This window comes from Ammodytes marinus (assembly GCF_949987685.1).
Source record: "Ammodytes marinus genome assembly, chromosome: 1".
Taxonomy (NCBI): Eukaryota; Metazoa; Chordata; class Actinopteri; order Uranoscopiformes; family Ammodytidae; genus Ammodytes; species Ammodytes marinus.
Window position 1 is genome coordinate 8,788,235 of NC_137230.1, and position 25,838 is coordinate 8,814,072.

General features: G+C 42.1%; 1 protein-coding gene across 2 annotated transcripts in view; it reads right to left on the reverse strand.

Annotated features, from left to right (window-relative positions):
* Positions 1-211: 211 nt before the first annotated feature.
* Positions 212-25,838, reverse strand: part of thsd4 (thrombospondin type 1 domain containing 4) — a 45,473-nt gene continuing 19,846 nt past the window's right edge. For both annotated transcript variants that reach the window (XM_080026437.1, XM_080026438.1), the window contains exons 8-18: positions 8,354-8,558; positions 6,022-6,197; positions 5,714-5,810; positions 5,349-5,498; positions 4,890-5,019; positions 4,479-4,683; positions 3,816-3,989; positions 3,185-3,358; positions 2,859-3,038; positions 2,386-2,530; positions 212-1,797 (exon numbers count right to left, since the gene is read on the reverse strand). In XM_080026437.1, coding sequence (XP_079882563.1) covers positions 1,655-1,797; positions 2,386-2,530; positions 2,859-3,038; positions 3,185-3,358; positions 3,816-3,989; positions 4,479-4,683; positions 4,890-5,019; positions 5,349-5,498; positions 5,714-5,810; positions 6,022-6,197; positions 8,354-8,558 — 1,779 coding nt within the window. In that variant the 3' untranslated portion in view covers positions 212-1,654. The remainder of the gene's footprint in view (positions 1,798-2,385; positions 2,531-2,858; positions 3,039-3,184; positions 3,359-3,815; positions 3,990-4,478; positions 4,684-4,889; positions 5,020-5,348; positions 5,499-5,713; positions 5,811-6,021; positions 6,198-8,353; positions 8,559-25,838) is intronic.

Sequence of the window (25,838 nt, forward strand, 5' to 3'; positions counted from 1 at the left end):
ATCCTCTACTCAACGTGAAACAGTGAAACATTTACAGTACTTTTGGATCAGAGGTAAGTTCATCAATCGTGGAGGGAACTGACACACAATACAAAAATAGTTAATTACTTCAGAGGTGCAGTGTGTGGAGCTTATATGAAACTGAAAAAAAGGGTTCATAAGGAGGAAAAGGCTGGTTCAAAAGCAAAGATTTACTTCCAATGTAAACCATAGATATTTCTCACTAGATCAATAGTTGTAAAATACTGTCATGATTTGTCTTTAAAAAACAAATATCGATAATTCAATGTATTCATGATTGGCAATTTATCATCAGGAATTGTACAATTGTGGAATGATACAAAAAATATGTATACAGTTTATTTTCACCTCTCTAAAAAATACATTAGGGTTTTTGACCATCTGCTTCTACCATACAGAGTGCTGTGGAATGCCTACAGTCAGCATAGAGGCAGTGATTGGTGGAAAGGCAGCAAAGGTTTTATCCCCACAGCTAAAGAGGGGCCACTGGTGGCCGTTAAACCAGTGTCCTCCCTGGGGAGCCACACAAATAAATAAAAAGGGCTTTTTTTCTCTTCCGTCGCTGGGAGGACTGGCTAAGAAAATACTTTCATCATTCACTATCATACATTCACACACGTTACATAGGATGCAGTTACACCTCGTGGCTTTGCATGCAGGAAAAAAGGTGGCTTGATTTAGGTAATCAGAAAAATATCATCTGTGTCACTACGAATTCCAATTTGTGAATCCATGTTGCGTAAAGGCTTCACCACCAGCACCGTGTTTCTCAGGAAAAGAGTGATTATTCGTCACCTTCTTCAACTTGATGAGGTTAAAGGTGCTCTGAGGAACTTTCAGTTTGTGTTCATTCTTGCATCCAGTTTGGACAAAAGCAGTAGTGTTTTTACTACGCCAGCTGTAGTTCCTAGGTGAGCATGACAAAGGCATTAAGAAAAACGATATAAAAATAGCATTCTTTTCAATGATGGTCTCGTTTGCTGTTACATGTCATTTATGTTCATCATAGGAAACATTTGACTGTTTCAAAAATATTTAAAAGTTCCTCATAGCACCTTCAAATGATCTTTGGTCAACAAAGTGAGAGTTACATAGTTGATGATTAAAGGTGAAACAGCATCAACTTCATATGACACCATGCCCATTATCTGCATTGAAGTGTAAGGGACCATGTTAGAACATAAACGTTCTGTATTAAGTCCACCTCAAACAGGTTATCTCATTTTAATATCATGTAATCCACAAGCAGCAGTACAGCTGCAAACTGCTACCTTCGAATCACAAAAACATGGATTCTTAAAATTGTATGTTGAGGTTAAAATCCATAAAGTTTGTTGTAGGTTCCTTGGTTTGCAACTGATCTTTCTCACTGCTCCCGAGCTCTGTTTATCCAGTGAGTGGATGCTTGTCCTCCATTATTCTTAGGTACTCCTTTCCACCCCAACAGCTGTCTCCAAATGAACCAACAGAAATGTTCCTTCTTCAGTTTCCATCCTTGGCAATCAAAACAAGTGTCCATTTAAGCCAAGGTCCAGCTCGTCTACTCCATTGGCTGACCCAGGAATAGAATGCCTGCAGCGGGTATTGAGCCTCCATGGCCCAACATAGAGCTGAGGGACCCTTGTAGAGAGGGCTAGCTGCGGCCCCGAATAATGGGCTGTCTGTGAGCCACTCGTGAACATGAAGCACAGCAACTCGTCTTGTAGTAGTCGTACACGCAGAGGCGAGCCTGCACCACCACATTGCAGTTAAAGTATTTGTCTTTGCAGTTCTCATCTGAAAGAAAAAGAGTTGATTAACGACTGCATACAATTAACCCTGCATAAAGTATTACAGGGTGATGGGAGAGTTAGCAACATTTAATGTCCCCCAGTGCTTGGCTTTAACTGTGAATCACTGCCTTTACCTTAAGGGCATAAACATTTTTTAAAACATCAACAAAAGAATCATCAAAAACAAACTTAATGTATAACTGTAAATCATTGCCTTTGTTCATTAACGTAAAAAAAACAATGACAACTGCCTTCCACAGGTGCATTTCATTGGTCATGGACCTTAAAAAATAATAACATCATCCAAAACGTGCAACCGTTGCATCCGGTATGAACGGGTTCAAGTTTTGCCTAGAACACAATGACCCTTGTGCTCCTAAGGATGTTAAGATCATCACGGAAAAGTGAGAGCGCTATATAAATAAAATGTATTATTATTATTATTATTATTATTATTATTATTATTATTATTATTATTATTATTATTATTATTATTATTATTATTATTATTATTATTATTATTATTATTAATATTATTATTATTATTATTATTATTATTATTATTAATAATATTCCAGAGAACTTGTCTGACCTGTTTGAGGTATGCAGGGCTCTGGGTTGCAGTCTTCCCTCTGTGCTGGTCTCAGCTGCTGGTCACAGCCCTCACTGGGCATCTTGTCATCAGACAGACAACGCACCTCCCGCACGCGGAAACCTCCTTCACATGTTTTTGAACACTGTAAGGACAGGAGTCAGAGACAGCTGTAAAACTCCTACAGCTGGTCTACTGCTTAAACTGACGCAACTTTGCAAACATTTTTGATGTTGAGCTTTAAAAACCTTAAAAAATACACAGACAATTTTTTTTTTCTCAATTAGTATCTTTCTTAGTGTCATACTTTTACTTATTTATTTTGTCTTAACATTGTGCCTTAACTTGCCTCTTGCTTATATATCTGGCTGTTTTTTTTTCACACAAATCAATGTGGGAAGTATGGGTATTAGAACGCATTCTAGATGCCTTGCTTTCGGGCATCCGAACAGAGGGTTTGACATGTTACTCACAGCGCTCCAGTCAGTGTGATGCCACTTTGCTCCACAGGCCTTGAGGTTGCAGCTCTGCTGGCTGAGGGGCTTGTCCAGGGAGGAGCACTCATACGGAGGCATGAGGGTGAACCCTTCATCTGACTTCATCAGACACACCACTGACCTCTGCTGGCTGCCCGCGCCACATTCTGCAGAGCACTGGGTCACCATATGGATTCAATTAAACATTTGAATGAGACAGGAAAAACAGTTCAATGTCAAATCCCTGTAAAATCCCTTATATTTGGCTACTCCAGACAACTTCCCCCTTAAGCCCAGAGTGACCTCTCATCCTCATACAGTACCTGGCTCCAGGGGCCTGTGAACCACTCTATGCGGTTGTCACAGGGGCCGTTGTTGCAGACCTGGGAGTCGGCGGGCCGCACGTTGCCACACCCCTCCAGAGGAAGGCTGCCGATGTGGTTGGTCAGGCAGAGGACTCCCCGCGTTCGTACACCCATCCCACATTCAGCTGAGCACTGTGGAGTAAACACTAGTTTTACTATTCATGTTGTTCACCTATCGGTGACTGACTGGCATTATTAGCAACCCCATTTAAAACCCCCACTGTGACCTTATTTTAGTTTTCTTCATGCAGTATAATATTAGCTGAAATAATTTTTTTCTGGATACATATTCTTCAATGTAATTATGATACTCTCTCTCTTATAAGCTCTTATTTAAAAAAAAAAGAAGTCTTCACACTTTTTCAACATGATCATTCTACAGAAAGGGCAAGAGATTAGCCTACTCGTCATCTTGAACACCTAAGAGATACTTGTGATGGATAACTAAGAGGCCCTTCTAGCTACCAAAATAGTGAAAAATCGACTTACAGTACATGCTTTTAAAAAAAAATCTGCTATACACAATGACTACCACTGTTTTTAGAGATGAATGGAAGTTACTATGCCTCCCATTGACTGTAACACCTACCGTATTGCCCCAGTCGGTGTAGAACCAGCTCTTGGCACAGGATCCCATGTCACAGTTCTCTACATCGATGGGCCGCAGATTCATGTTGCACTCCTCGTCAGGGACAAAGTCTCCCACGTTGCTGACACAGCGTACCTCTCGTGACCTCTGACCCAGCCCACATGGCACAGAGCACTATGGAGACACAGGCCACATGGTTAACAATGTGTATGGTGGAGGGTCTGGAGGCACTGCTGAAGAGACTGCATGCTTTTTCTCTCACTAGAACTATATCAAGTGCACCTTTGTACGTTGTATATCTCTAATCTTCTAATGGACAATGTTTTTGACAATTTCTGCATATCATTTGTATGCCCTTCAGAATCCATAAAGGAAATAAAGTGTGCATATACACAGTATCTATCTTTTTAGTTCATTATGCTCACTCTGTTAAGTTGTCATTGACTGTCAAAGAGTAGTTTGATATTTTGAGAGATACACTTATTCACCTTCTTTTAAGAGTTAGATGACAACACCATATACCTGTCCATTAAACCAACCTAGCAGCATCTCTAAAGTTGACTTATTAACATTGTTTATCATGTGTTCAGTTGGAACATATGTTGTGCTAACTGTAAAGACAGGTGCAATGCAGTCACATTGTGACAGACAGCTTCCACTCACAGGGGTCCACTCGGAGCGGATCTGCCACTCGCTGCAGATCTTCAGCTGGCACGTGCTGGCGATTTCCGGGCGCTCCAAGTGTCGACAGCGGCTGGTGTGGACGTTGAGGGTGCGGTTGGCATAAATCTGGCGACACAGGACCTGTCGGTGCTGCATTCCCAGGCCACAGGTTTTACTGCATTCTGACCACTCTCCAATGTCCCAGCTGCTCAGGTGTAAATCACAAGAGCTTGGTATAAGGCAGGTATACTAAAACAGTGTATTTCAAAACTTTCAAAGTACAGGTATGATTTTATAACAGTTGTGTGGGTACTATATCGACAACTTTCTTTTTGAGCGGGAAGGCTTTTATCTTAAGCAGTATTAAGTAGTGTGACACAAGTGTGAGAATAAAAGTGTGTGGTCTCTCACAAGGCTGGGCACGGCTGCAGGTTGCAGGCCTCTTCCTGTGGAGTGGGTTTGCTGCTGCTGTCACACAACGCATCTGATGCCTGGACATGGGTCACCCGGGAGACACAGTGGAAGATGGAGTATCTAAACCCTGAAAAGAACACAAAGCAGTGTAAAATATCTTTGCATTGAATCCTACATCTGAAATATAAAACTTTATTCTGTAAAATGTGTTCTCTGAAATGTTCATTTCAGTTATAGTCAGTCTTTTTAAAAAGAAAAAGTAAATGTAGATCAGGAAATTGATTAATCTTAACATAACATAACATAACATAACGTGATTTTACATTACAAGCATGTTTGGTTGCTTCCCATGTTAATAATGAATGAATACAAATCAAGCTTAGTTCCCTTTGGCTCTGATTGCTGGTCAGTGTATTTTTGCAACATGAACAAATCTAAAATCTAAAACTTACTGACCTCTACCACAGGAGGCGCTGCACTCCGTAGCACCAGCCAGTTTCCAGTTGTGCTCTCTGGTGCGTCTGGGGGGCTGTACTACAGGAACCTGGTTGTCAGGGAGATGAGGAGGGTGAGTGTCGTACCCACCCTGTCCATTCACAGCGTTCCCTAAGACATAAACACATGAGCTTAGACACACTTAGATGTAACAATAGATTAGAGTCACTGTGGTCAGGAGATAGGTAAAGTGAAATAAGATATATGAAGATGAATACATGCTTTTTTTTGGTTGGAGAGCTGTATCAATAGATGTCAAATGTTGTGAACAATCAGACAAAGATATGCTAAAACAGTTAGCACGGTTAAATATAGATGTTGTTTACCTCCCGGTCTGAGGTCTGGTTGCTGAGGTTCGACTGGTTTCTCAGAAGGGAGAATATACTCATAGTGAACACCAGGGTTTGGCTGCTGGAAGATGATCTGAGGCAGAGTGGATTAGACTTAGTGACAAATAAAATCATAACATAATTAACACAACTGTACAACACCTTCAAATATGTGTGCCCCTCCTAAAGTACTTGCTCTGGAAAGTGAGCACATAGTTTTTCTCAGGGCAAACTTAAGCTTGTCAGTATAAATAAAGCAGTAGAGTCACCTCAGTAAGTAACTGGAGGTCCGAGGTGTGACTTACATAAACATCCAGGATCTCATTGGTGGGCCCTTCAGCCAGAAAGGACTCCCCAGCCGTGTTACTGATTTCATTGGGTCGACGGTAGGTGAACATGGTCCCTCCTCCCTCATACATCCCTGGTCGGTCAATAGCCCAGTTTCCATTAATGATGGATCGCCCTGATCGGCTCCGGAGAGCTGGAAGAGACAGAGAGAGCAACCACACAATCACCACTCTGAGCTCAGACGAAAAGGAAAATACTGCCACGACCTATTCCACATAATTATTGTAATATAAAACCATTTAGGAGTAATGAAAACTGTTTCGAAAAAGCTCTGACACTGACTTTCTCCACCCAAAAAAAAAGGTAATTATAGCTAACAGAATAAATGCTTTCACGTGCACTTTCAAATAAATGATTTTTTTATTTATAAACGTGACAATCTGCTGGTAAATCTTTCATGCAAATCCTGAAACAAAATCTCCAAAGATGTTTTCCACTGATTTCATGGATTAAGTACAAGAGGCCATTAGAAAAGCATTAGGAGTGTAACATTAGACAGGCTTGCAAAAGTAGTGTTTGGACAACTAAAAGCACATTAGAGATGCACAGTGTAGAACAGAGGCCTATTGAGGAAAAATGAGGGACACAGGAAGGGTACGGTGGGTTCCAGCCCCTGTCTCATATTCATTACATTTTTGAAGCCTATGTATATTTTTTTGAAAAACAAAATGTGCTGCTTGTATCAATTAAACTCCTGCTTATATTAATCTGCAAAGATGTTTAAAAGTTTCCTAAATCATGAAAATGATACACATACACACACTCAGTCCAAATGTAAGAATGCAGAGTGTACTAGGCATCAAGTTGGTTGTGATTTTAAAAAGGTATAGCCTCTGAATCAATCCCCTTTCTTTCACAGAGTGGTGGAATTCCTCGCCTATATTGAAAAGGATGGTGGGGCTTTATGGGTAAGATCTTCTAATGCAAGCGTGTTTATGCGCTTCCCGTGAGGAGAGGACTGTGGTGAAGAGAGGGATCGGGTCTCCTCTTCTTCCCAACCTGCTGCTGAGTTTGTACATGGCTCTCATTAAACAATGTCTGACATTCCAACAGTCACTTCTGAAACGAACCCACTACTGTGTTCCACTGTTGCACCTCCTTAAAGACGCCAATTATCCGTGTAGTCGTTTCCCTGAGAGGCTCCAATGAAAGGCTGCACCATGCAGGTGGGTGTTAACAAAGGCCGCATGCTGAAGAAATCCTGAAAAAAGTGACACTACCCACTGGTTGATTTGCCTTTTCAGACACATCTAATTAGTTTTACTAGCAGCTGCTGTCTGCACAGCTGGAAGTAGTATTATTGTCCAATGTAAACTAATGAAATGACAAAAAATTCTTAAAATCTTTATTAATGATATGAGAGTGAGTGATGATACAGTATACAGTATATGACCATGACCTTCCATGGACTATTCAATCATTGGTGTAGCACCTTTGATTGTGTAACATTATACTACATATGTGGTGGAAAGAGATTCCCATTTCTAACATGTGTTTTGAGCTGGAATGAAAGCAGAGCTCTGCAGCGGACTCCAATTGATGAAAGAGTAAACCTGGATGGAAAATGAAACTCTCCCTTTGCCAAGAGGCAGCTGAAGCAGGTGCGGCCAAACATGAATAGCCTTCCCCACTTTCAGGCCTCACATTTTAAGTTGAAATATGAAAGTAACAAAGATTTTAACAGCTCAGAGCAGAAAATGAAAGTTGGACACCAGTCAATACCACTGGCTCTAAGATTGGGACCATTCCACATGCACACATTTCTGACACTGCCATCTGGACTGTACCCTGTTATCAAAGAAAAACGCTCCACAAAATGTGATCTGAAGACTTTCCCAACCTGCTTCCATAATAACTGCTTAGATCATTTAGCAACACAAGCAAAAAAAAAAACAGTTCTCAGGGAAACTAATAGATAGTCAAAACAGTGTTAGGATGGCATGATTTCTACACACTACAAGTTAGGAAACTTTCTGTGTTGGATATTTCCCCAATTGTACGTAGTTCCCTGATCTCTTGGGAAGGTAGCCTGCAGGTGGATGAGGTTGGGCTTTTGAAATGCAATATGATCGGTAGCAGTAAATGCTGCGAGAAATGACATAGCTTTCGGGTCAGCCATGTGGCAACATCTATGAGAGCAAAAGAGTGAGCATAGCACTGTCAACTTACCTAGTACACCAACATAAGGAAAAGATGGTGTATGATATACAGACGTCACATAAATGTAGTTGTTGTATGTCTGACAACAGTTGAAATGGAATCAGCCAGATGAGTGTATTTTCCCCCTACCTATGTAGTTTCTGCTCTTCAGCATCTCAGTCACGTTGATCTTGGTGGCTCCCTCTGGGATCTCCACTATCTTGTGGTAGCCCACCTTGGTTAAACTGTGTTTGAAGACTCCAGAGACCATCCTGCAGGTTGTGTTGTCACCTCCACACACGCCGCATTTGTCCATCACCTTTCCTGATCCCAGATACTCATCGCAGCCTAGACTCTGTGAGGCACAGGAGAAAAGGGAGTTTAGATGAAGAATTACATTGAGTGTGGAGTAAGAAGCATTTCAGAGTGAAAGCCTTAGCTCAAATATAAAAGTTTGCACTAAAAGTGTTCAATAAAATAGCTGTTTAAGATTAACTGAATGTATGCAAAGACATGAACTATTCTTGGACAAACAAAATTAGCTAATTAGGGATACAAGTTCCAATTTACAAAGCTAAGCCAAGTTGCACCTGTAACAAGAACTCCATAACACTCTTGATTAACTACAATAACAGAATAACGAATTAGCAGGGGATCTGGTTGCTTTCCAGAGGGCATCATTTTGGCCCCCGACAGAACTGATCCCACAATTTCCATCCTGAATCCCTAGGGTATGGGTTTTCTGTGTCACACTGGTGCTCTGCTAATGACTTACAGGAAACCTGGGCACGGTAAAACAAAAACAAAAATAGATCCAGTTTACGTCAGCAGTCCATAAATTAACTCAAACCAGCAGTAAAAGCAACGTGCTGTTTCAAACAGGTGGTGGTCAAAACTGCCACTGGGAACCAAAACTGGTCCCAGTGAGCTAAAGTACACTTAAAAGCATTGGATTTTTGGTTATTGCGGTGGAAGTGGTTGCCAATGAGAACAACCCAAAAGAGCGGGCATCGTGGGGGAGTTTGGGGGCATAATCACACAAAGGCTTTCCGGTATTGGACAGCAGCCAGTCTCCAGGCCCTTCTAGGCAGTGTGCAGCTTTCGCTTGGCTTCAGGTAGATTCCCTGATTGGAGCTAACATATTCCTCTTGTTTGGCTTGTAACTCAAACATATTTCCCTGAGACTTAATGCTTGAACTGGGTCCCACGCTTCATAAAAATTTGAAATATGGCAACCTCCTCGACAACGTAGAGCAAGGTTTGGGGGCTGCTGCTGGGCCCTTACATGTGGTTGTGAGGTGCCAAACCTCACTTTAAAGATGTATAGCTTTAACAACTTTACAGGATGTGTATAATAAGTCATCACTATGAGTTGAGCATGCTAGGGCAGTTGTAAGTCAAGTCAAGTCGGTGGAAAGATGGATAGAGGGAGAGGGAGAGACAGAGAGCAAGGAGAGGATGAGGAGGTGGACAAAGGTCAAACAAAGGGATGAAGTATGGTTTAGGAAGGTATAGCAGGAGATGGAGGGGGAATGGTGGCCAGGGGTGGACTGAGGCAGCTGGGGGTGAACTCAAGAGGAGAATGTGGCTCTCTCCAACCCCTAGCAGCTCACTCTGACCTGGGCCAAAGCAAATACCAAGTGCCTCCTTCCACACAGGAAATGAGTGAAAAAAAAGTTAAATAAAATTGCCAAATGCATCAGTGTGTGGTCAGTGTGGAATTATAGTGAAGTATAGCATGGGACTGAATGATGCTGAGATAAAAAAAAAATCCCCCAACACAACACAATGACATCCAGGGGCAAAAAAATTATTTGTCTTGTGACTTGTGAATATAAAGCAAGTCAGAAATACTACAGTCCAGGAATAAAGGAATACCTTATTTAGAGTTGAACACATTTTGGGACATCTTGACAAGCTACACGGAAAACGAATAAAAAAAAATCAGAGAGTCGGGGACAACTAACTTCAAGTGGCTCCCAAAGAATATCTCCTCTGTGTCTCAATTTTCACCATAAACCCCCTTCAAACTAAAACAACACAATTATGGCAGCCATGTATGGAAACATGTTCCCCTCGTTAAACCGACGTTGACATGGTGAGAGGTTATCTGTGGCCATTTGGAATGTCTGAATCAAAGGAGCGGAGGATGGGGGCGCCCTTAGCTCAGTTGGTAGGGCGTCCCCCCCATGGGCCTAGGCCAGCAGCGGACCCGGGTTCGATTCCAGCCCGCGGTCATTCTCTGCATGTCACTCCCCTCTCAGCCCCATTTCAACTCCAGTCTCTACACTATCAATAAAGCATAAAAATGCAAAAAAAAAAAAAAAAATTAAAAAAGAAGCGGAGGATAAGCAGTGAAATGTATTGACACAAAATATAATTTTCTCAATGTATTATCGAATAACCATGGATATAAAAACACACTGGGTGTTTTGGTTTCCACTGATATGAAAAGAGCCAATAGATTTCACACGCACAACGCAGGCAGCATTAGAGATTCAAGGGCATACTTGATATGTAGTGATTTGGACAGTTGCACCATTAAAATGACTAAACTGTCAAGACAAACTTGTCAGCCTGGCAGTAGCATGTGCTGCACAACACAAATCTGTGACTGAGGAATCCAACAAAGTGTCACAACATCTCGGCTGTCTCTGAAAAATGTGACCTGAACTGTGAGCTCTTCAAAATGAGGTGTCGCTGGTGAGAGGACACATGACGTGTGGCCACAGCTCAACGAAAGCCGAGCCAACTCTATGTGTTTGGTGAAGGAGGAGGAAGCTTTTGAGTTTAGCTGTATTTTTTTAAATGTTTGTTTGTTCAACTTCTCTCTATGTGTGGCTTGTTGTGACATCTGTAGAAGTTTTCGGTGGAATTATAACAGTGTTTTTAAAATGTCGCAAAAGGCCCAGCTTCATCTGGAAATGGTTACAAGAGTCAGGGTGGTGGAATCAACTCCCAGTTAACAACATGAGCACAGACAACAACATAATCCTAAATCCTCCTATCCCAGTGATCCCAATAGATGCAACTGGGTAAAACTCATCACCGGGTGGATTGGGATACCAACAGACATCACAGCTGTGTCACACTGGCCTGAAGCATCAGTAAATATATATTCAACACAGTGCCCTAGTGTTTCTGTAACTGGATTCTTGAAGAGAAGGTTTGGAAAGAGAAGGCACCAGTTTTTGTGTTGAACATGTGTACGCTGTCAGACAGTGTTTCGGGTGCTCAGACAGAGTAATCTGTGGCTGACACAATGCTGACAGATGCTGACCAGCAGATGCCTGAGTAAAAAAAAATTACATGAGCATGTTATAATTTTAAAATAGTTAAGGTTTTGCTTAATTAAAGAACAGTTACATACAATAATGGCTTATATCCATAGAACGTAAATCAGCAGTACTGAGGTGGCATGTCAACATACCATATTATGTAGTTTATAGGGGCTTTGACAGACCTTTCTCGCATGTCCTGTGCAGGCTTGACTCTGTACTCGCCAGAGGTTCCCACAGTACAGTACTGTTTGTACCAAGGCCACATTAGACATTAAAACATTATGACATCAACATAATGTGTAGTGAGTGCGAAGCAGTGCAGCATCGCCTGAATGTTTCCCTGTTGCATTCTGTATGAAATCAGCGCTTCCCAGCAGTTTAATTTCATTGTGAAAATTCCCAGGCCTGGCAGTGTTGCTCAGAGCAATTCACATAGCTACATGCTGCTGCTCCAAATGCTGCAAAAGAGCAGTGGAACGGAGGGTTACGACTAGAAGGATGTTTTCTTAGCTTGGCGATGGTACAGTGGTTAAGGCCCCCCTCCCGCCCCCCCCCAGCCTAAATCCACATGATTCCCTGTTGGCTGAGGCTGACATCCCATCAGAACCTTCTAACCCGTGTTTTGGCGGTTTCCCTCTCAGCTTTCTTGCTGACCGCAGAAAGTTAAACAAAGACAATACTGTGTGACATGAACCACTGTCTGTTTGCCTCAAAACAAATCACGACCTTCAAATGCACTACATCTGTAAAGAAAAATGAACAAAGGCAGGCCAAGCTAGTGGGACATGTACACAGTTCCTTATGGTGAACCTCTGGGAACAAAGGGATGCTATGATCTGTACTCCTACTGTAAAAATGTATCCCAGGATGGAGGGAGAGCAGTATTTAAAAAAATATTTATGAGCGTGAGGTTAAAGGGGGGCTGTTTGGTGGTCACATTGGGGATTGCTACAATTCTTCACACATAGAAAGGTTGTAATGTTCTTTGGCAAACAGCCAATAAAGTTATCATGACTTGGTCAGCTGTGACACACCAGCTCATCTGGAAATGCAATACAGCCCTAACTCACGGCCCTCAGAATACAGAGGCAATATCATCCCAATGACAATGAATTTACAGCGGCAGTGACCTCAGGACATGACACGGTGTCTGGAAATGACATTACTGAGATCCGATCTCACGTCTCGGAGAGGAAGAAAATCCAATCAGATTATGATTACATTTTATTAAAATTTAGATTGGGATGAAAAACTAGTATGGGGCGATAATCTTTCACATTAAATAAGATTAAGACAGGATTGCACACCCCATTTCTTTCGTATGAAGTGCACATTGTGGTTTCCATGGCTACCAGCATCTGCCTCCCACATGCTAGGATGCTGTGGATCTTTAAGTGGTTTTAATATGGGGGGTGCAGCAGGCCACACAGCTTTGACTTCAGTCAGCACTTCAAACACATCTGTATATGTAGAAGCCACAGTGCCATCAAGTTCACGTGCGACATTCTCCTTTATAAACTTACTGAACCACTAATACTGTGTGAAATACACTGTTAAGTACAAAATATTGAAGAAATGTACACTTCTGATTCAATGCGATTTTGGGCACATCTATTACAGATCTTTTAAATCAGGAGACAACATTAAAGGAATACATGTATTGAGTATAATTCAATTCTCAGATGTCGTACGGTTGTATTATGCAAAAGAAAAGACGAAAAAGTTTTTTTTCCCTATCTGTAAGTGAAAATATTGGTTTTAAGAAAAGCTATTTTTTTGTCAGGGAAAATTGTGACATTCAATTTTCATATTGTTCCATGCCTTGTCTGACCTTATCAAACCTAACATTCTAGGACAACCTATTTTTACCACGCTTTAGAGGAATAATTTTTTGTTTCCCTATTTCCATGTCTTTTACATGAATCAACTGGTGAAGATGCTGACTTTCTGCCTGGGATATGCGGTCTTTCTCCACAATATCATGAATGATTCCACCAAGCGCATATTTTAGACCTCTCTGGCAAGATCTTTCTGAAAACATTCAAATTTAACCACAGACTAATTCATGGAGATAGCGTTAGCTGAAATAGCTAGCTGCTACAGCAGTACAAATCTGCTAGGGGCAGTTCATTACAGCACGGAAAAAATACAGTGGTCAGCTGGCGATGATAGACCTGCTTTTGTCTACCTCTGTCACTAATCAAACATCTATAGTACATTTTCCACCGTAATCACATATATCTGTTCTGCGTATAACTGCATATGCAGCACATCGTTAAAGCCCTCCAATATTTCCATCAATGTTAACTTTGATGTTAAAAAAAGTGTGAAGAAATCGAACACTACATTCCAAACTTGATCCATAACTTAAATTTATCATTTCAACATAACTGTACAATGGACATTTCTCAATAGGATTACGCAGATAGAGCCTTTCAATGCTGGTGGCCCCAAGATAAATCAAATTGCATGTAATACATGGAAGATGTGACTTCATAAGTAGCTAAAAACTTGCAGATTTATTTAATTTGTTCCCTCCCCTCAAATTTCACTTCTGGCTCTGGTACAATGGGAACACTAACTAGAAGACCAACTGTGGTTTGTAACAACAAATTGAAGCACAAGTTCTGTTTTTGCTTTGGATGGTAATCACTCAGCTTTCCACTCTCCACAACACAGCTCTTCATGAAATTATAGCAACATGTGTCAAACCAAAATGGGACAAGCTGGGATTATTTACTGTAACGTAGGAAGAGATGAGCTGAAGACGGAACAGGCGGTTTGTGGTTTTAACAAATGATTTGCCTAAAAAACAACATGAAATTAGGTTATTATCATATCTACAGGCCAGGGTTATATCCTACAAGCTGCGAGCAGGAGCATTTGTAACCAAGTGTTAGAAGAGAGATGTAGGCATGAGTGGCGAGACCTTTGACCCTGCAACAGTAAAAAGAGACATCATCCACGCCATAAAACTGCCTTCACAGTCTGGGCCGAAGGGCGGAGCGTCTTCGTTAAAGACCTCCATGCTTGTAAAACACTCAGAAATAGCATTTAGAATGGTGAATATACAGCCGTAAAAACCTCTCCTGACATCACTGCTCGGATTTGGATGCACTGTTTTGGGAACAGAGTGGACAAATGGTCTTTGCTGGTCATTAACACTGTATGGTACGGTATTCTCACTGGCAACATCCATAAAAAAAGCTACAGAATGAGGACATAATAAAAAGAGAAGAGGGTCAAATGATTAAACTGAACAGTTAGAGACCACTGTGAATTTGAAATGAGCTGGCCGCTAAAAGTGATATTGATTAATCTATGTGATATGTGCCAGTGTTAAACATGTAGGTATAACACTTGTTGTTGCTTTAACCCAAATGTTCTAGTAGGGTTTAACCTAGGCCCTATAAACAGGTCAAAATCAATGAGTTTTGGCCGACTATAAGCTTGATTTATACCTCAGGAATTGTCCTAATGAAAAAACAAAACAAAATGCTGATAAACGTGTTTTTTGAACTGATTATGTGTTTCAGGTCTCAGAAAAACCACATCTGTTTAAAACTTGTACTTTCACTTTCTGCGCAGCACTTCCCCTTCCAAACCCCAGGTAAGTCTATTTGAATTTCTGGTAACTTGAATCAAGCTCTATAAAGCATTCACGATGACTCCTGCCAAACATCCAAGTGTGTGCTCTAACAGAATATCACAAGAGAAACTAAACTCACTTTGTGTACATTGACAGGTTCCAAAATTCTGCAATCTGTTTGGAGTCATACAAAGCTGGCGCATACATCCTGATCAAGACCTTGGCACTCCATACGTTTGCATTAACAATAACAACCTCAGGCACCGGCCTCATTAATAACCAGCAAACACAGGTGAGTTAAACAAGCAGCGACAAGCCAATTCAGGCCTGCAGTCTATCCTTAATACAGTATAAGTACATCTATATAGTCTTTAGGACAGGCCTGACTCACCGGGTCCTACACTAGTAGGGAAATCTAATCCTACAAGTAGCCTGTGAATGTGCTGTGGAAAAATAAACTACTCAGAGCGTGAGCGGAGCCATAGTGAAAACAGCCCATACTGTAAACACTCCAACTCAATAGACAAACCACAGGATCATTGGGCAGCACTGGCAGTCCAATTTATGGAGTGGCACTGTCCAGACTCCAGACCTGCTTACAAGCTCTAGAAACTGGTTGGAAATGAGAACAAGGCTTAAGTGCATCTAATCAGATCTACTCAAAAGGTGGAGTCAGCGAATCTGGAGAATGCTTGTTGTCAAAATCAGTGAAAATCTCCTCACCATCAGCTACCTATTTGTACTGTGCGTGCGCTTAAGAAAATCCAGTGTTGATACACAGCCTAGGATCTGTAAACGGGCATGTTGCTAGCTATGGTAGGCCGCCTTTGTTTACATTCCAGTACATACTGTAGAGCCTAGGCTGTGTATTAACACCATATTTTTATTCCACCTCACACACAGGTACAGACAAAAGGTGGCAAATCGGGAGGAGATATTCACTTATTCTGACAAAAGTGATTTTGACAACAAGCACTCTCAAGCACAGCATCGCTGACTCCACCTTTAATCACCAAGTCAAAATCATTTCCCTTGATGAAATGCCTGCAACAGAATATCAACGCAGATCCAAAACCTGCACTGCAAAGAGACAACCCAAAACAAACTTAACACAGCAACTCATCATCATGCAATGCAACCCTCTCACAGACATCAATGTGTTAGCATCAATGGGAATCCCCAGTCTCTCCCCTGTTCCCCATAGACCCAACAGAGGTGAAGCAGCCGTCCCTACCTGTGACCGTGGCTTGCCCTGCACACGCATGTGGAGGCAGACGAGCAGCAGGAGAGCCAGCCCTGACAGCATTCTCTCATTCAGCCCCAAAAATGTTCCACCAAGTCAGTCGGTCAGTCAGTCATTCAGTCAGTCAGTCAGGCTTCCACACCAATTCAGTGGCTGCTCCCGTCAGCCTCTGTGCAGCTCTGAGAATGCCCCAAAAAAAACCTCTCTCACTACTGAGCTGATCTCTACGAGCTCCCCTTGTAAACCGAGCTGGGGGAGGTGCAGATTGAGGGGGGGGGGGGGGGGGGGCGTAGGGGGGGACCGGGGCTGTTATAGAGGAGGGAGAGTGGAGAGGTAGAAAATGAATAGGAGGGAAAGAGAGGTGGGAGGATAGGAAGCAGAGGGGAGAGTGTGGCAGCTACTGCTGACAGTAAATTGGAACAGAGGAGGAAGTTTTGGGGAATATTTTCAAAGTGACAGAAAGAGTAGGAGAGGAAGGAAATTCTTGCAGGGATGAAATGGATGTGTAAGCAAAACCACTATGGTTGAAATTGTGGGGAATTATTTGGCAGGTGGGCATGCCATATTCTAGTGATACATACAAATGGGAATTACAGAATTGCACCCTTTAGTTCATAACACGACATCATATCAAATCAAATCAAACGTTATTGTTGCAGCACATTTCTCACAAGGAATGCGACACAATGGGCTTTACAGACAGCGAGAAGGAGCAATAAAGTGAGTCACATTTAGGAGACCCCCCCCCTCCCCCCATAGAGGTTCAGTCCTCTTTGCAGCAGATGCTGTTTCGAATCCGGCCCGCTTCGTGATTTGCATGTCATTCCTCTCTGTGCCCCCTTTCATCTCTGTCTCTCTGCACTGTCAATAAAAGCATGATAAATGCTAAAAGAAATTTTAATTTTAATTAAAATAAACCATAAAAGGAGGCAAATAATGAGGCTCCAATGTCTCATGACCATCCTGAAATAAAATAAAAAAATTGGTTATGTCCGTTTACCCAGCAACTAGAAGACAATAAGATCCCTTTTCCGTACCGGAGCCCCCAACAACATACTTACTACTATGTTACAAGTTGGAAGCACAACTGCTTCAGACATGGTTTTCCTATTGCTCCACCATTGTTTCCACAACATTAAACCCTAATTCACCAGGACATCCTGAGGTAGGGAGTACACTTCTACTCATCCTCATATCTGACAGTTGTTTTTTTCACAAAGTGTATCAAGGCAGACTGAGCACATCAGGGACATTGTGACTGGACCTGTTTCTACACAAGCACAGCCCTGGAACAGGCAAGAGATAATTGAAAACTGTCCTGTTTTGAAGTGGCACACAGAGACCACAACAGGCTGCTGCAAAGTTTACTATGTGCAATGAAAAGCTGCTTCTCAGATGGCCGGGCGAGCACATGGCGGGAACATAAAGAGAGGAGAGAGAGACAACACAATAGTTTACTATATGAAAATTAAAAGAAGAAGCAAAATAAAAATAAAATCTTTACTGCTAAGATTTGGTCTTGTTCAAAACGAATCAAGCCTTGATTCTTATTGAGATTTTCAATTCTAATAAACAAAAATGAACATAAACAATGCAGCCAGGCACAGTTAAATGAATCCAAAAAACATTCAATCCATCTTGCTAAGTACAGATCTTTTTGCAATCTCAGCAGGAAGGCCGGCCTTTCCTTTCACTGGATTTCTTTAATATTGTCGAGCCATTTTTTATGGAAGGAGGGTCAAGCTGTAACTATTTACAAGCAATGGCTTTTTTTGCTGCCACTGTATTTTTAAGAGATATTTATCGTTTCCTGTTATTCCCTCACCTAAATAAAGTGACACACGTGTCAATGGTATCTGCAGTCCGACAATCTGCTGCATGTGAAGTTTTTATAAATCTTTGAGCAGAACCAAAAGAAGTGGTAGTGATCCACCCCTCCGTCCCCACAGTTTCTCCAACATGTAGGACAATTATTGGTCTAAGTATGTTTGCAATTTAGGGGTTATTCACGCTATTGGGTAGAACAGGCAGTCAAGCCTAGACTTTTAACATATTCTTGTGCACAATGAAAATGTAACACTTTCAAATAGCGATTCATTGTTTAAATGGCACTGAATGACTACTAGATTAATACAGACATCTGTAAAGTATACCTGTCCAGTCCTGAAGGAGGAGGTTGTATATTTGCAAGTGTAGATTGACAACGTTTTTGCTCAATTGGCACTATGCTTAATAAATCACAACCTGCCACATTTCCTAACGCGCCCCACACACATCCTACCTCTACTGCGCGTCTACCTCGCGTCTGCGTCTGACTTTTGGTCACAGACTGTGAAATCAACGTAGAGCGAGCACACATCCAACCTCAGACGCACTGCTGAGGCGCGTCGGAGGCACGTCTGCAGCGCCGCTCCCCTTCACCTCAGGAGGCTCGCCTATTTTTTTCTGAGAGCAGCGCGTCTCTCTCGCGTCTCTGTGCTTTAACTGATAGAGAAATACTCTGCTGACAGTCATACCAGCAGCATTCACTCTAGTTACACGTTTACCCGGTGTGTTTATTTCAAAATATAACATCCCTCAGTCGTATACGCAAATAATCCCTTTATTTCACGATGTAATTGTGCAATCAAAATCCGAGGGATTCAAAACCTAATTTTCAATTAGTTCTGGCATTTCATTTTTGGATAAATGACACATATAGAGATCCAATATAGTGAAGAAATAAAAAAGATCATGATGAGCGCAACAATTTTCCGTTGCTCTATCTGTGTCTACGGCCTTCTTCTTCCCCGACCACACCCCCCTCTCTCTCTCCCGTATAAATCAGTAAAGTGATTTTTGAAATACTCTGCTGAGAGTCATATTGACTTCATACTGGCAGCTTTCGCTGTAGTTTCACCATTTCCTGGTGTGTCCCCTTCAAAATAAAACTTCCAACAAGCAGCAGCAGCTGCTGAGACGTTGCATGTGTGTCCGAGAAAAGTCCGAGAGAGGCAGCAGTAAGGTAAGGCGACGCGCTCCAGAGGTAGACGCAGGATGTGTGTGGGGCGCGTAATAGTCGGTGAAGCCGTTTCACAGAGCAAGCAGAGGCATTGAGTGAAAGAGAAGCGTGGCTAAAAACAAATATCTCCACACCTGATATCGGCTTTGCTAATGGTCGAACAGTTTCAGCCGAGCACGCACGCACACACACACACACAGGCGCACACACACACACACACACACACACACACACACACACACACACACACACACACACACACACACACACACACACACACACACACACACACACACACACACACACACACACACACACACACACACACACACACACACACACACACACACACACACACACACACACACACACACACACAAATCCTATCTGGACTAGTTTGTTGTGTGTTCTTCCTAAAACGCAATACTACTACGCTAAAAATGGGATTGGCTAACTGAATCGACAACGATCCAACAATGAAAAACTCCCCTTATAAACAGCCCGTCACGATGCACCTACAGACATGGTGTCCTGCTCCCCTGATCAGCCTGTGATCTGGACAGACCTCACTATGGGGGCACACAGCACCCAGAGGTCGGGCAGGGCCAGACGGGCTCTACAGTGAACCCCGGGCTCTTTGTTTCTTTCAACCACAACCTTGGCTCCAGGCGTCTGATTCCTCCAGTCTCCAACCCACACACGTCAGAGTCATGCACTACAGCAGGAGGGCTCAACAACACTACTGTATGCTGTCAGGGTCCAGCAGACACAGGCTCGTGCAGTAGTATTCGGTTCTAGTAATGCAGCTTCTGTTGTTATTATCTGACTAGTTTCCAGCATGTCTTGCTGTTTGGAGAAATCCAAAGCTCGTTAGCAGGACTCTGCCTGCAAACATATCTAGCAGGTGTGGCCTCAGTGGGAAACACTCTACCTGGCAGCTGTGATGCCTCTGTCATTAATCTACATTACCTCATGCTTCAAACATGCTTATGCCGAGTAAATAGCATCAGAGCAATTATTTTCTCTTTTGTGTGTGTGTGTGTGTGTGTGTGTGTGTGTGTGTGTGTGTGTGTGTGTGTGTGTGTGTGTGTGTGTGTGTGTGTGTGTGTGTGTGTGTGTGTGTGTGTGTGTGGAGGTGGGACGGGGGACGGGGGTCCCAGGACAGGGGGTCAAAACGTATATCATTCACCTGTGACTATATATTTCCCAACACCTTCATTCACCCCTAAAGTGGACTAGACCATCTTAACCTTGCCGACTTCGGAGTCCCACCGTCCAACCATTGGCTTCTGACTAGCCTCGAGCAAGACCATTCAAACAGTGTAGCCTAGAAATGTAAGTAGCTACCTGGTAGCATTTATAGCCACATACACTTGACTTCCTCACCTCCAGAGTTTCTGAATTAGATTGTGTCAAGTGTCTACGGATGAATGCTAACATGATCTAGTTTCAAACTTTTGCCTAAGTTACAGTTTAGCTAACTAGCCTTAATCAGCTAACAATCGAACATTAAATATTTAATAGTCTAACAGAGCCTTACTGCATTATATTCCATTATATTTGCATCAGGGGCCCCTGAATGTTGTCTTTTCCTTTACCTAAATAAAGACCTTTCCTCATTAATTTATGCAGAATAGAAACAAAGAGATTGGTGCAGAGAAATTCACCAACATGCAGGAAATCAAGTGTTTGACACTCTAAATTGTCATGGCCTCTCGGTCCCTCCCTGCACTCTCATCTCCAGCCATTTGCATTGCCCACTCTTTCCCCTGCTCACTTCCCTCAAACCATGTACAGTACTTTCTTCCTATCCACCAAACCTTCCATCCTTGGGTGCTCCACAAATGCCCAGCTCCCTCCTCCTCACTTCCCTCATATTCACCAGACCTTTTTCAATCCTTTGTCAACTTGCCTGTCTGTTACCTGTCTAGTTGCCAACCTACCCACCTTTTGGTACCTGCCGGTAAGCTCTTACATTGCACCACAAGCACCACAAACAAAGTTATTTTTCAGTTAAAAGCCAACCCAAACATTACATCTAGTGATTTGCAGACCTCTCTTGCAGCATCTGGGACAGATGTGCATGGTTCCACAATAAGGAGAACACACAGTCAACATGGCTACCATGGGAGGGTTGCTGAAGAAGCCTCTGCTCTCAAAAAAGAAAAAAAACTGCTTGTCACAACTTTGCCAGAGAGCACCTGGAGATACCTGAAATACCTGAAGAATTATTCTGTGGACAGATTAGTCCAAAATTTTACTGTTTGGTCACAACCAAAACCACCAAGTGTGGGCAAAAACGCAACTGTGCCTACCACCAAGAGAACCTTCTCCCAAGTGAAGAACGGTGGTGGCAAATGGTCTGCAAATCTCCAGATGTAATGTTTGGGTTGGCTTTTACCTGAAAAATCACTTTTCTTGTGGTGCTTGAGGATATTTCATTACATTGGTCTATTTCATCAATCAGTTTGGCTCACCTGATTGTGTTAACCTGCTCGATTTAAGCAATGCAGCTCAGGGTTCACAAACTTTTGCACATACAACAGTTGGCAAATAATTTGCTTTATCTCTTTGAACAATTGATTTCTGGAAAAGAAAATTTTTGAATTGATAAACAAACATCTGTTATTTCATATAAAAAATACTGGTATTGATAAAAATGAATTAATAATGGTTAAACACAATAACATTCCCAAATGCTGAAGGGGTTCACAAACTTTCAAACAGCACTGTAGGTCCTTTCCCTGTTGCCCGCAATTCCCACCGTCCGCGATGACCCCCTCTTAACAACCTACCTTTTAAATCTGTTAACTAGGGCAGTAAAAGGCAAAAAGTAGGAAAAGAAAACACATGATTTTTGTACATCTGGGATACATATTAGTCAGCAAGGCCAGGCATGTAGGTCCCATGATTGTTTCCTTTGAGCAATGTATTTGACTTAAAAAAGGAATGAGAGGAATGGAGGAAGGCGGGTTAATGAATAAAGCAGGGCGATAGGGGAGTCCAACTGGGAGGGGCAAGGTGTGGCTAAGGCAAACTGCTGTTTCTATTCGTTTCTCACTTAAACAAAAAAACAACAACAATGATGGCTTGGTCTGCAAAAGAGACAAACAATAGTTAATGTACCTTAGGGCTGGGTACTGGCAAAAAACTTTACGAATCACGATACATGGGTCACGATATAATATATCATGATACATTGCAATACGATGAATATTGCCCCCTAATGTACATTAGAGGTGTTCTACCATGTGCCATTCTGTGTCAAGTGCAAAGGTACTATGGGCAAGGGTATTTCAACCGAACATACCATCTTAGAAAGGCATAAAAACTGATGACTGTTGCACATGTATTACACATGCTAGCCTCCCACACCGCAGATTCATGCATGTCTCGTCATACGATGAAGATCTTTTCACTCACATAATATCACAGGCCTTCGTTTTTCTTCTCTAGGTGAATATCTGCTATTTCCTTCTGCACTATTCCTCTCCATCACTTCCATTTTCCCACAATGTTAAAGTCCCTACATTTTGATTTCACCATATGTGGTCAAGGACTTTCTCTGCCTGCATTCCTTGAGCCACTTGGTCCTCCGGAGCTGTTTTTTAAATGTCATGTGATTTTGTCATTCCGTCTTGTAGATCAACTACTGTGCAACACACCAGCTCCACTGAACGTCCAGGACCTTCAGGATGTCCAGGGACTCTCAACCAAGAGCTTTACTCCACCACTTCCAGCATCTAGACTGCTTGGAATCCTTTACTAACTTTATGTCAGGTTTATAAAGGTGAGTTTTTGATCATCCAACCACACACTATTTAAACATTTGTATAGTGTTGTCTCTAAAGGTGCTCCAAGGAACTTTCAGTTTGTGTACATTTTTGTACACAGTGGCAGTGTTTTTACTATGCCAGCTGTTGTTCCTGGGTGAGCTTACCCATGACAAAGGCATTAAGAAAAACTAGGTTTTATGATCATCAGAGGATCATCTGTTTCAGAAACATTTAAAGGTTCCTTGTAGCACCTTTAACATTACAAAGGTCTTTGTTTGCAACATATTGGGATAAAGGCTCGATAATTCTGTGACAACCTCTTGTTTCCTGTTTTGGGAAAAAGCTGATGATAGGCACAGACTGTGCCCACAGAGGCTTCAAGGTCGGTTCCTTACTCAGTAATCTTCACCTCAACAAGAAGCTTTTGTGAATCACAACACTGTGACAGAGTGACGAGACGGTGAACCAGATAAGACCCGATACTTTCCAGCTCATTGATCCTTATTCTCAATGTCTTTACACACCTGCTGGAGGCCTTTTGTTAATAAAGGCTGATGGACGCCATCAGATAAGAATGTAATTGACAATGAGGTTTGAATCTGAGTAGCAGGGAACCTACATTGCGAGAGAGACACTCTCTCCCAGTAACTGAGTTAGATATTGACATGCACACTTACAAACACATGCCGGCATGGAAGCACTCATAAATTACCTTTTTTAATTAATTAAAAACACACAGATATAGCGTCACATAGTACTCTCAAACACTTTCCTCTATAAACACATGTGAGTGTAACATCCACTCACACACGCACGTTTCTTATCTTCTTCTCCAAGGACTCTACATTCCAGGCGCCCGGTGAGCGCTGACCACACATTGAGAGCTCCAGATCAGTCCAAACAAACCGATGAGGCATAAAACGTGCCCAACTGTCTCTATAATCGACAGCCACCCAGATAGCAGCCAATCACTGTCAACAGCCGTCTGTCTGAGGAAGAACTGTGACCACTTGAGTGCTAAAAATACAACGTTCCATCCGTATAGTATAGTATGCCCTCATAAATCTTTCTCTGAGACCGGACACTGGGACTCACAACTCTCCGCCCTTGACACACAGTCCGCTGCAGAGCTCACCCTGTTGTTTGTCAGCCCACAAATCAACATTTATCCATATATCCATGATCTGTCCACCTGCCTATAGTCTCAAAGCAGTGCCACACATTTTGAACACGTAAGTTCATTGTGACAGGCGTGTGTATGAGACTATACAAAATGATTATTATTACAAATATTCAGCATATAAAGGAAATATTACACTGCACAGTCACATTTGCAATCTTTTCATTGATGCTGCAAGAAAACTGCGAAGTTACTTCATATGTACATAAGTCAGCAAAAATAATGTGTTATCATCATTTAGACAGAGAGCAAGGAAAAGTAAAAATAAGTATGTGAATCTGACTGTGCGAATACTTTCTTTATTTCATCTGACACCAACATTAGAAGAAATGGCCCAGCTGATGTTGAGCTGAACTGCTGGGATACAAGGAGGCATTCAGGAAGTTCAACAAAGAGTTTAACACCGTCTGGCTGCATTTTACTCTTCCCAGAGTCCCCTATGATCCTGTGTGTTACCACGAAAATGGTAATCCACAAAAACAGTTTAAAGCAATGACTGTCCCAATTTAAACCATATCAAATTTTTCATATTACAAGGAACAAGCAATGCAGAACTAGGGAGAAAATTCAACCATTTTTCAAATTAACAGGCCGAATGAAATGGACATGATATGAACAGAAGACGCGCCAGTGTGTTGGAAACACATCGAATGGAGATCCCATCAAATGCAGCCACTTTGCTTTTTCACAGCTTGAAAGAGGCCCACACTCACAAGGTTAAACACCACTCTGTCTCCCGAAGAAAGACTTTATGAGCTGTAGCAGACCACAGTGAAGATGTGACAGTGCAGAACAAGTGTCTGACCCCCACTCTCAAGCACTCGAGCACTCAAGACTACCAGAGTTACACAGGTCACAAAGGGCCAACGAGTGCCGACGTGGGCCACTGAGAGCCAGCAGGGGAACAGAATGGCCCATCAATATCCAGGAAGTTTAACCCAAACTAAAACACCAATTTGTCAACTTTACAGTTGAACTACTCAGCCAACATTTGTCTTAACTGTCTACCAGCTGCTGGTATTCTCATACTCAAGCCCTCTTGACAGGAACAAGTGCCTTAACAAGTGTCACTACACAGGATACTGTATTTGTTCTAGCTCCAGGGCTACAGCTCTGTAGCAGAACCTGACCTCTGACTCCCTGTGAGCGGAGCTACAAGACATTCCAGGGCTTAACTTTCATTAAGTTATGTTTTTTTAATGTATTTGTCTATAATGCAATTACAGAAAATAAATCCATTGAAAAACTCTATTTTAAAATGCACACATACTGAACAACTGTTACACTTGAACTCTCTTGCCATTGCATTTGTCTCAAAAACTGACTTTAGAAAGTCAGGTACAGTAATATTGGTGGACAAACTGTTGATTTTTGCTAATGTCAGCATTCTAACATACAGATTTTTAGCCAGTACAATGTTTACCATCTTTACTATCTTAATGTAGCATGTTAGTGTGCTATCATTTGCTACAAAGTACAGCTGAGTCTGATGGGAATGGCATTAGTCTTGCAGGTATTTGTCCATATTCAGAAGTTTTGGAAAAATCATTACACATTGTTCCAAT